This window comes from Equus quagga, chromosome 3, assembly GCF_021613505.1.
Source record: "Equus quagga isolate Etosha38 chromosome 3, UCLA_HA_Equagga_1.0, whole genome shotgun sequence".
Lineage (NCBI taxonomy): Eukaryota > Metazoa > Chordata > Mammalia > Perissodactyla > Equidae > Equus > Equus quagga.
The window spans coordinates 77,156,466-77,169,053 of NC_060269.1; the positions used below are offsets into that span (position 1 = coordinate 77,156,466).

At 36.7% G+C, this 12,588-nt stretch overlaps 1 protein-coding gene across 1 annotated transcript in view; it reads left to right on the plus strand.

Moving 5' to 3' along the window:
• Positions 1 to 215: 215 nt before the first annotated feature.
• Positions 216 to 12,588, plus strand: part of STPG2 (sperm tail PG-rich repeat containing 2) — a 298,151-nt gene continuing 285,778 nt past the window's right edge. The window contains exons 1-2 of the mRNA XM_046655746.1: positions 216 to 524; positions 8,000 to 8,112. Coding sequence (XP_046511702.1) covers positions 416 to 524; positions 8,000 to 8,112 — 222 coding nt within the window. The 5' untranslated portion in view covers positions 216 to 415. The remainder of the gene's footprint in view (positions 525 to 7,999; positions 8,113 to 12,588) is intronic.

Consider the following 12,588-nt stretch of genomic DNA (forward strand, 5'->3'; position numbering starts at 1 on the left):
GTCTCAAGGCTCCCCACTGACACTCCGAGACCTCGGCCCGGAAGCACCGTCCCTCTCCTTCCCAGAGACTTCCGGGGCGGAGGGAAGTAGGCGGAGTCAGGGCCGGAAGCACAGGGGCGGGGCCCCTGTTCTTTAGTCTCTTTTGGATCCCTGCCTCCGCTCTCGGCTAGGGCATAGTTACATCGTCGTGTGGGGTGTCTTTTGTCTGGTCGCGCTCCCTGCCGCTTTACCATGGGGTTAGAAATCGACCTGAGGGAAATCTGACACCAATGAGCGGGTGGGGAGGCAGCCCCTCTGCTGGCTCCTCCGTGTATGGAAGTTCTGCCCCCGCCTTCTCGCACTGTCTGCTTCCTTTTGCTCCACACCCCGTCTAGCCGCCCGATTTTACCCCTTTTCAGCCACCCGCTCCTCCATTATGTATGATCGGGCTCCTCGCTGGCCCAGATTGGCGAAAGGTGGCAGCACTGAGGATCACGTGGGTCCTGGGTCCTACCAGGTACCTTTCCTGAAGCAGCAGGCAACAGGTAAGGTGCAGGGAGAGGCGAGCCTTCTGTGACAGGCACCTCACCTACAGCCTGCCCGCTTCCGTGTGCCTGCGAATTAAACGTAATAGCACCACTTCATAAATACAACGAAACATGAAGCAGGCAGGGGACGTCCTGTCCTTATTTTACAGGTGATAACTGGTAAAATCATTTCTCCTGTTTCACAAGGTCAGTGAGCCTATGGCTAGGACTTTTGATTCTACAGTGGTCGTCTACATCATACTTTCAATGGAACACATTCGATCTAGGATTTCCTACCTCTTGACTATGAGTCTCCAAGTCCTGTGTACTTCTTACCGCCTACTGTCTCTTCTTTGTAAACCTGTCTGCCTCACATGCCTATTTCTACCATTAGCCAGAGAAACATTTATTTACTAGGATGTAACTCATGTTTTTATTTTGCAATATCATTTAAAGATAGTGCTATGTATTTTTTCAGATAGATGCTTCCTATCTGACTATACCCATTTCACTTTGAACATACTTAGTGAGGGCCCTTTATCTCATTTTCTGTAAAGAAAAGCTACACTCTTGAGAGATGGAGTGGGGATGGTAATTTAAATGATTATTTGCTCTCCGCATTTGTTTGCAGTTAGTGACTTTGGGGAAACTTTTAATAAATATTTCCAGTTTGTTTTCTGCTTTTCCTAATCTGATGATTTTGCGGAACTTAATACCATCCAAATTATAGTTTTTCCCTTGTTAACCTGCCTTTTCCCTATTCCTACACTATTTTTAAACAAAGGCCAGGATCCATCACTCTGACATGGCTGGTCAGATTAGGTTATTAAGCCTAATACCTAATTTAGGTTTCTTTGGGAGTACGAATTTGTCATTTGTCATTGTTTTAATCTTGAATTTTACTGCTTTTCAGCATCTGATATTGATATTAGTATTCTTGGAGCTTATTATGTCTTTATTTGATGCAGTTGAGTTGTTAGAAACATTAACTCCCTAACAATTTACTAGCCACCGACAACCACCCCAAATGCTTACACTTATGATACTTTTCAATCCTTTTTTAATTTTGACACAACTGACCACCCTCTTTTTAGAACTATTTCTTCCCCTGGTATCTGTAACGTCATCAGTTTTGCTTGTGTTTTTCTCCAAATTGCTGTCTTGACACAGTTCCTGATAAATGGTTAGAACCTAATAAACATTTGTTAAATGCTGAATCAGGAAATCATTTTCTCCCCTCTCCAACAAAGCCTTCATAGTCTTCTTTAAAGTTTTTTATTTTTTCTAAACACCTTTTAAATGTTTGTCTTGTACTTTCCATCCTTTGCTTGTGGCTTTTCTCACGTGCACTTTCTCATTCAGATCCATAGCTTCAACTGCTATGCATATTCTGACTCTGCTGACTCCCAGAAGACAGTCGTTAGGCATATAGGTGAGTTATATCTCTAAGATGAGCTTTCTTCTAATCTTAAGGCTTTCAACATCGCCAGTTACTTTTTGGGAAATCTCTATCTGGGTGGTCTCTGGCCTCTGAAATTCCAAGTGTCTGAACTCATCATTTTCTGCACTATTACAGGCCCCTTTGAAAAAAATTCCCTATCAGTCAATTATAAACGTTAGGCTTTGGACTTGTTCTAGACTCTTTCTTCTCTTACTGACCACTCCCATTGATCATTAAGACCTATTGATTCTGTCTTTTCAGTATCTCTCAAATTGGTCCCTATTGTTCACTTAACTGCCCTTCACTTGGTTCAAGCCTCATGATTTCTGTTCTGAAATAAACCAATATTACTGATTTCTCTTTATTTCAGTCTCCAATCCAATTTCTATCTTATGGCTAACATGATCTTTCTAAGATAAAATTATGGTTTTCTTTTAAACATGTTGTTTGAAGCATGTATAATTATGTTGTTTTTTTAAACACTAAGGTTAAAATCTGAACTTCTTAACATGGTGCATAAGATTCTTCACGATCTGATTCCTGACCTGGTCTCCCACTTTACCTGGTCTTTTTAGGCAACCACACCTCCACCAACATTTAACCTACATATTAGCAATTCTGACTTTGCGTTTTCTATAAGTTCATGGCTTTGTACCTGCTGATAGCTTTGCTCAGTATGCTCTCTCTTCCTTTCTCACTTGGCTAATTCCTACTTAATCTTTGAGACTTAAGTAAAGTGAAGTTGTTCTCTGACTCCACTCTTTTTCAAATTTTCCTTCTTTGACTCCTCAATGACTCTTTCATTTACTATATTGTAATTACCTGTTAATTTCTCTGGCTGCTACACTAAAATGTGAGCTTCTTGAGAGTGGTAACCACGATCTTTACTCTGTTATTCTCAGTTTTAAGCTCAATACCATAACGGATAAGTGCTTAATTTAAAAAAAAATAACAAAGTAATTCTTGAAATAAAGTTAAAAATTCTAACGAGCTACACATAGCAAAATTAAAAACTCTCATAACATGACTTGTGTGAACTCTGCTTAGAGAGCAGTAAGTAGGGTGTTGCAAGGCCCTTCTTTTATTGTTTTATCGGATTGTGCCTTGTTCACCTACGAAGGAGACTAGGAAATTCCATGCTTGAGAACTTTGAGCAGCTGCCTCTTATAGATCCCTGTTTTAGCACTACTCAGCAGTGACATCCTGATAATGGATAGAGGTACAAGTGTCTCTTTAGTCATTTCTGTATTGGATTCCCTGGCGAGATAATTTAAAAGTAGCTACCGTTCCTTTCCTAGGTACGTTCTGCCTTACTCCTAAGACCAGTAACATACTGGACTATGCAGAGGTGTAAACAATTATTTCAGTTAATGGTCAGGTAGTTTTTACAGAGTGTGATGTAGGAAGAGCAGATATTGGGACTTTGTATAGCTTGCTTGTTACCTTGAACTACACAAGAGGAGAGGACTTTAGAGTCCTGGATCTTCAAAAGAAGGATGCAGATGCTCATTATTCTAACCTTTCTCTCTCCTAATTACCACTGTCCTCTTACTGTAGCGGATTTGGTCAATCCTCCACTGTCTTGTTTCCACATATTCCTCAGGAAATTCTTTCCACCCTAATTTGCAAACTTCATTGCCTCTGCTTTTGGCAATTTGATCAGATTCTTTTCCACCCAGGATTTGCAGCCTGAAAGGGGTGGGACTGAGCTGCCTTGATTTCATGAGTGGGGGAGATAATGGATCTTCCAGTTCTAGATTAGTGAGAGCTGTTCCTGATTTTGTCATAGTTATCTGAGGAGCAAGCATATCTTAACTCATCAAAGAGTTCCCTAAAGACAGCCAACCTAGTAAAATATGACAAAAACACAGTCCTTTTAATAATGTGACTGCTCCTGGCATTATTGTGCTAAGGAGTATTTCACTGCTTTTTGAGCTTGATTTACATAATGAATGGCACCCCACATTAGTTGTATATAAGTTATCTATATTGGTTCTATATTAGTTATCTAAGCGGGGTGACACCAGCTCCTAAATATATTCTTTCCCAGATTTCTTCTTTGATGTGGGAGAAAGCTTTCTCTCCCCCAGAAGATTATCTTCTGGTTAGCTTTATTTGCCAAAGAAGATGAGTTGTCCATGGTCTCGTGCTCATGCCCCTGTGTTTCTGCCAACAATAATGATTCTGTCTCATTAGCCAATCAGAATTTAGGGAGATCACCTCAGAGAATGCAATCTGTCTTTATTTGTTTAAGTAAACAATATGCATATTATTACTCTATATGTTGATCTTCCTGAAGATGAGTACGTGTTTCAAAGATCTCGTTAATTGCTGTTACGTGAAGAATGCCCACTTTGTTTTGTGGCTGTAGCTGTGACTACAGAACTTGTCATTTAATCACGTGCTGCCCGCCTTCTCTCAGAATGGACTGACTTTTATTGCTTCATGTCAGTTTGATTTATCTTCTGCTGTTAGCACCTCAAACTCAATGTAGCACAAACTGAGCTTACTTCTTTCTTCTCAAATCTTTTCCTCTCCCATATTCTTAATTTCTTCTTTCTACCTGACAGTTTGATTTATCATTCGTAATTGGCACTTCATATGTCAATGTATCCATATGGCCCAAATCAAACTTCTTACGCTCCAACCCTAATTCCCCAGAACCCTCTTCTCCTATGTTTTATACCTTAATTATTGGCAGCACTGTTTGTAATGTAATTATTTGTCTGTAAGTCTAGCTTCCCCACTATTGGAGCCATGGTTTTAGCTTACTCATTAGTGTGCCCTCACTGCCTCTCTCTGACACATAATAAAGCATTCAGTATTGTTGACTGAATGGCTAAAGGTGTAGTTTAGAATATCACCTATTAATTCTATATTTATTATTTAATATGCAGGGCACTATATATTATTTAATATGGTGGGGTGCCCAACCATCCTCGTTTATTTGGGAATGTCCTGGTTTTAGCATTAAAAGTCCTTTGTCCTGGGAAAACTAGGACAGTTTGTCACCCTAACTGTAAACATTAGATAAAACAGAAAAATCCCTTCTCTCGTGAAGCTTTTCAATAGAAACACTTTAATTTTCTTGAGGTTTTACTTGAGGTCAATATTTCATATAAACTTTTAGCCTATTGCTGAAAATTTCTATATAATTAATTTTGGAAAACTTCAATGAAGATTTTAGAGTACTGGCTTTCATGCATACATGGCACTATTGTGTGTTTTTTTCCATTTTTATATGAATTTCATTATTTTGCAATTAATTTTACATCTGTTTAGGTAGATTCAGTTATAATCTCTGTCATGTTGCGATGACAGCTGCCTCAGAACTCGCCTGACTTGAGCTTTCTCAGTTTTCATATCTAACTCATATTACCTTGTTGTCTATATGAAACTAAATTACAAAAAAAATACCTTTAATTGTGAGATGAAAACTTTTGCATAAAACTGCATAAAATATAAATATAAATTCATTAAAAATGAATACTGAAGTGAAGAAATATAAGGTTGCTAAATTTCCCTTTCTAATCATAACTCTTTCCTTCTCTACAGGTAGGCACTGTTTTGATTTTTATGGCAATCACTTCCTTGCTTTTCTTTATGGATTATTAAATCCTCTTGATGAAATAACCCCTTTGTCATAATGAAATGTCTCTCTTATCCCTGGTGTTCCTTGTTCTCAAATCGGCTTTATCTGATTTTCATAGAGTCACTCCAGCTTTCTTTGATTCATAGATGCACAGTATATCTTTTTTCATCCTTTCATTTTTAACCTCTGTGTCTTTATGTTTTAAGAGGATTTCCTGTAGATAGCATAAGGTTGGGTCTTGCTTTTTAATCCAATCCGACAATCTCTGCCTTTTAATTGAGGGTGTTTAGAACTTTTCCATTTAATTATTGATATTGTTGTATTTAAATTTACTCTCTTGCTATTTGTTTTCTATTTATCTCATCTGTTCTTTGTTTCTCTTTTCTTTTTCCCTGCCTTCGTCCAATGAGTTGAGTGTTTTTTTAGAAGTGGTTCTATTTTTATGTCCACCATTGGTTCACTAGGTACGCCTCTTTGTTTTATTTTTTAGTGGTTGCGTGAGGGTTTATAACATACCTCTCTAACTTATCAAAGTCTACCTGCAAATAATATCGTACCACTTCACGTACAGTATATGAGCCTTACAACAGTGTGCTTCCATTTCCCCCTTCTCATCCTTTGTGCTATTGTGGCCATATATTTTACTTCTACATATGCTATAATGCCACAGTGAATTGAAATTATGTTTGCTTTAAACAGTTAATTATTTTTTAAATGGATTAAGAATTGAGAAAAAATATCTTTTATTTACCCACATAGAATTTGTTGTTAATCCCATCCAGTGTACTTCTCATTTCAGAAGTTTGATTTGGATCTTTTTTTTTTTTATCTTCCCTTTATCTCCTCATTATATTCACCTTTATTCTATCTGGTTGAACATAGGAAGAATATTATAATAGATACTTTGATGTTCTTGTGTGCTGATTCCATCTTCCCATTTCTACATCTGTTTCTTTTCATTGGCTTTTCTCCTGTTTGTTAGACATATTTTCCTGCTTCTTGGAAAGACTTTCTGTTAGTTGTACATAATCTGTACTTGGTTTGTGTGCGCTTATGTGTGTGTTTTGAATGGAATCTGTTTCTTCTCTGGTTATGTACCCTGATTTGGAACACTTCACTGGTGTCCTGGGTTTCTCAACTCTCCTGGACAATCCTTGCCTTTCAAATAAGCCTTGGCCTCCTTTTGAGGATTTCTGTTCTTGTTGTCTTTGTTACTATCTAAAGGTGCTTTTTTTTTTTTTTTTTTTTTTTTGCTCTGGGACAGCCAGTTCAAACCATCAGTCACTAAATTAACACCCAGAGTTTTAGCACAGTTATGAAGCTTTTTATGACCACCTCAGTGTGGATGAGAATTTCTACTCTTTTTGACCTGCTGGCATTTTGGCACTTGAAATATTTTTCCTTGTTTAAAATTATTTTAGAGCTTTTAATGCTTCAGTAGATTGTTGCTTTTTAAGAGTAAGGTCTGTGTTTTATCCACCTCTTTTATGCTGTAATACCTAACACAAATAATTCTTAATTTCAGTTGCATTTTAATGTAAGTGGGCCTTAAAAGAAACACATTATTTCTAGTTTTAAAAAGAGTACCATTTATTATTAGTCCAGATGAGCAAGATTTTAAACTATACTAATTATCACCATAAATTCTCACAGTAGCGGACATTTTCCTTTAGTCTACATGATTCTCACAAGTTTTGAGTCCTCACTTTCATTCTTTTATTACCTATTGAATATAGCTGCTATGTTCTTTCCCATCTCTTCTTCAACATCTGTGTTGCTTAAACTATACTCATTTGCTTGATACATTTCTTGAAATTGTCTATCAGTCTGTCGGCACACTGTCTGTCTACTAAATTTATCTGCTAAGTTTATCTAATCTTATGATTGCCTGTTCCAAAGAAATTTGTATCTTGGGTTTGTAAACCTTTGTTTGGGGTCAAGCAATCAAGAAATATTTAGAGTGCCAACTATGTAGCAAATCAAGGAGATATTATTAATCACTTGCTGTAAACTCACTTTAAATTATTTCTGTCTAGGCCCTCTACAAATTTATCTATGCCATTCTCTGCAAACAATAGATGTTCTTCCAAAGTATGAGACAGTGGTCTTCTGAGGTTGAAAATATTTTATCAGCTAAATATAACTGCCATTTTCATCCCAACCAAATATGCTTAGAAGAAAAAAAAGACTTTTATTTTGTTTTAAATTTTCTTTAGGTATTTTTTCTGTTGTTCAGTAAGTCCAGTTCTATAGGTTCTTATATTTAAGATATATTAATAAAAATTCTGCTCTTATATCAGAACTTCAAAAATGCAACAACTTCTGTGGCTAGCCATTCGTTCTGATAATATAGTCTCAGCAATTGAGGTTACTAAATGATTTTATATATTTTGAGTGCTTTTTCTCTGAAATCATTGAAATCCTATCTTATCTACCAATGATATGATTTTACTTTTATAGGTGGCTATGCCCCATTCCTTTCTTTGGCTGCCAGAGACAGCGCTTTTACTGTTCCCTCTAGCACTGAGAAAGCTGTTCCAGGTCCAGGACACTATAATGTTTCAGAAGCACAGGTAAGTTTATAATAGTTATAATTGTCTGAGTTAATAAAAATCATGCTTTCGTCCTCTAATAGACTAACACGTCATTTGTCAAATTTTATTTTTCCTTGGCATCATCTTCTTTCTACTTTCAATCTATATTTTGTAATTAGAATAAGAAAATAAATGTGTTCAATGATGGTTGTCTGATTAGGGTTCTTCATTATTCTATATATTCTATAAGACATAAAACATTGTTACATCCTTCATGGTCCTTGAGATTCTTGAATGGGAGAATAGGATTATTGAATGAAATATGGCCCATGAAAGTTATGCAAATGTTCAAGATATGTAGAAGAGGGATGGCAATAGGAATTAGTTTGTGTGCTATACTCTAAAGCTATAGATATTGCCATTGTCTCATCTGTCTCCTATGTCACTACAGTCTCAAGAGTCTGTGACAAGAATATCTTTGATGGTCCATTCGTGTTCAGAAACAGTGGCTGTAACTCCAATATCTTCATAATCATGAACATCATCTTTACTCTTTCACATAAACTTTGCGTTCATACATAATGACTACTGATAACCCTAGCAGACCTTTATCTCCCCTGTTGGAGGCCCAGATATAGTCATTGATGCCTTAATTTTTGCATTAGACTTCTTGAATTAATAATAGCAACCATTCTATCTGTTGGAGTTTTTTGGTTGCAACCAATAGAATAGATTTTTACAACAGATGCTAGGTTTACAATAAAAGATTTTTAGGAAAGGTACTGGGGTAGCTCATAGACTTGAAGGAAGAATTGAATCAACAGGTCTTGTGGAAGGACAGGACTAAGGCAATACCAGATATTTCAGTAGTAGGAACTTCTGCACCATTCAATAGTGAGCTGCCATTAAATAACCCATTTATACAACTTCCTTCCATTTTTTGTGTGTGACACTACTCAAGATTAAAATTCCTGGTAGGGAGAATCTGTTTGCTCCAGTTTCATTATAGACCCACACCTGTGGTTCCTGGGATAGGGAATTCTGTGTTTGGAAGGTCCTTTAAAATTGCAAAGTATGGGGGAGGTTTGATTGTCCCAAGGGTGGTGAATATGCTGTTACGAGCAGATAATAGAAGGATGCTGGACAAATAAAAACAACAGACAATAGATTTCCATTACATTTCACCCTTTAACTTCCTGGCTCTCTTCTCTCTCATGCACACAACACACACACACACATACACACACACACACACAATTCTTCTTCCCATATATGTAATTTAAAAAATGCAGTTATTTGATGTATAATTTTAACATATACCTTCCCAGAAGGACCCAAACTAATGTCTAGTTACTGCATTCAGAGATGATATTACAGTGTCATTATCAAATGAATCCGGGATTAAGGCCAGTTCTTCTCATGTTCCTTCACATTCCTCTTTCATTATTCTGTGACCTATAGATTAAATGGTAAATATAACATGAGATATTATAAAGAAGTGGTTAGGAGTGTGGACTCTGGAGCTAGACTACCTAGATTCAAAATTATTCTCTGCCACTTACTAGCTGTGAGACTTAATCTTATCGCCTTAATCTCTTTGGTCCTTAGTTTCCTCATCTGTTAAATAGGGGTAATAACTTTGTAGGATTAAATATGTTTCTAAGGATTAAATATGTTAATAAACATTTAGGATAGTGCCTGACTATAGTTAGCATACATTTCAACTATTATTGGTGTTGCTGTTTTATAATAAAAGGGGGAAAAAAGAGAGGGAAAATGAAAGAAGGTGACGTGGGAAGCAAGGAAATAGAGGTGGGGACTTATTCTATTTCTGTAACTGATTGTGAGGCTATAGGTAGCTTAAGATTTTCCATTAGTCATTCCATGTTCCCCATCTCTTTAACAAAGACTTACTTCATCTGGTGGAGTTCTTAGCTTGGTGGGGTGACCAAAACCTTCAGTTCTAAGGGATCTGAGCTCTTGGTTCTCAGGCTTGCTTCTCAACCCTTTGAATAAACTTGCTCTTAGCATTTTCCTTGGGTGTTATAGTGTGAGAAATCTCTGCAGGATGTCCCTGTGTGGTACCCCACTGCACTCCTCTTAGCTCTTATTAGTTCTGTTTTTCAGTCCTGGTTAGGCTTAATCACCTCAGCCAATATGTTAATCTCTTTATTTTGCTTTCTGCTTTGTGTCATAAAGAGCTTGAAATGGCCAGTTGATGGTTTTGACTTCCAATTCAGTGGGATATCAATTGCTCATCCCTGGGGTCTTAAAACTTCCAGAATACTAGAGCCTAGAGGACAAAAAGCAAAAATTTGATAATAGGTCATTTGATGTAATCATTAGAAGTGTCACTCCTGCTTCCACTCCGTGGCCCACAGACCTGCATATTATGGGTGTATTGGCTGCTAGTTCTACCAGTAGTTCTTTATGAAGACTGGTATGTAACTCCAGTATTCCAAGAGGGTAATGTATTAAAATACACAATAGGTAGATTTCAAACTTTTAAATATGACAAGTATCAGGATACTGGAATGTTATTTTATGTTAATACTGATTTTAGTCAATTCCACATGTAAAATAATATAAAGTACAATTTAGATAAAATTTTATTTTATTCCAAATTGGATATCTTTCTCAGATTTTAAGAATAAGAAATTAGGAAATATGCTTTTTTTTGGTGTGTAATAGTGATCTAAGAAAAAGAGTCCTAGTATTCTTTACTTTTCTTCTTAAAACTATAGACAAATGCAAGGAAAGATTTATTTCCTTGGTTTAAAACATGGCTTATGACTTATTTACTCAATTGCTGTTGATTTTTTTTTGTAGTTTTAGGCTAAAGTCTTGCAGAACTTGTAGAGTTCAAGAAATGTGAATTTATCACAGTTTAAAAAATAAAGTCTGTTTCATTTTAAATGCCTGAATTAGGAAGCATGTTTGTAATGTGACATAGTTTACATATTAATTCTGTAAATAATTAATATATTGGATAATAATTAAAGGGATGATCTTATTGATAATTAATGCCAGTCTTTAGCAATTTACTTTTATACTTTTCTTTTGGAATCATAGGTTGAAATGTTGCTTTCTATCAGCAATTACTTAGTAAATACCATTTGGAGACTTCAAATGAAGTTTTAAAAAACCGAAAGTGTGAGTTGAAGTTCTGAGAGGCACCTCCACTGTGAAACACAGCATAAAAGCAGGACATTTGGGAGTTGAAACTGTGTCCCCAATTTGGTCCTTCTCTTATGGTCATTTCACTTCGATCGTGGTTGTCACCACTATTCCAAAGTTGGGGGTCGGGGTGGGGTATACATTTTGCCTTTACAGCTTTTGCTCAATTATAGGCCAAATTGCATTTCCTTTGTTTCTTTTAGCATATATGAAGCATGCTAATTTTTTTCAAAAGGAAGTTTGCTTAGTAGAAAATAACATAAAGGAAATTAAGAAAGTAAAAGAGGGGTCAGCCCCGTGGCTGAGTGGTTAAGTTTGTGCGTTCCGCTTCCGCCGCCCAGGGTTTCACCGGTTCGGATCCTGGGTGCAGACATGGCACCGCTCATTAGGCCATGCTGAGGCGGCATCGCACATGCCACAACTAGAAGGACCAACAACTAAAAATACACAACTATGTACCCGGGGACTTTGAAGAGAAAAAGGAAAAATAAAATCTTTAAAAAAAAGAAAGTAAAAGAAGCAGAAGAATCAAGTTGACAAAGTGTGGTCTTCTGACCCTTTGATAGATAATTAGCCTAAGTCACATCCCTTGTTCTGTCCATATTTTGTTTCCTAGGGTGATTCCCACTCCAAAGTGTCAGTACAAATTTCTCTTATGTTTTCTAGTTCTATTCTCTTCCACTTTCTGACCTGTCTCTGCATGGCAGGTACCGCCTTATTCCTTGATGCATGAGAATGGTTCTAGATGTGAGGATCTCCTCCCTGGGTCCAGATAATAGTTTGTTTCGTACTTCTCATTACCTAGGCCTGGGAATAGATGTCCAAATTAGGTCTGATTTTTGATCTGAGAGGTACACCTCACTACAGCTGAATGACAGAATATTACGTGTGATACAGTGCATGGCCTCACCCTGCAGGTGAGACTCTGCCTCCTATAATCTTGGGAGGTTGCTGACAATGTAATAACTCATCCAATAACCATAGCATACAGACAAAGTGCAGTACTCAAGAAGTAGTAAGACCACTTTCTCACAGGTTTTCATATAAAATGTATAATTACTTGGTAATATAATTTTTGGGTCATTTATTTGACATATGGCAATTGCTTTTCTAACCTCTTGTAAGGTCAGTAGAATTGGTGATTATGAAAATATGAATAATCTGAAAAAAAATCCTGGTTAATTTGTACCAGTTTAATAAATTAGATTAGATTGATTTTACTGTCTTCTGTTGAAGTATTCAGTATAAATTCAAATTGCAGTTTAAAATGTAAGATCATGGAGTCTATGGTAATTGCTTTCAAAGAATCAAAATTTGAGGAGGTCTTCTCTTTTCACA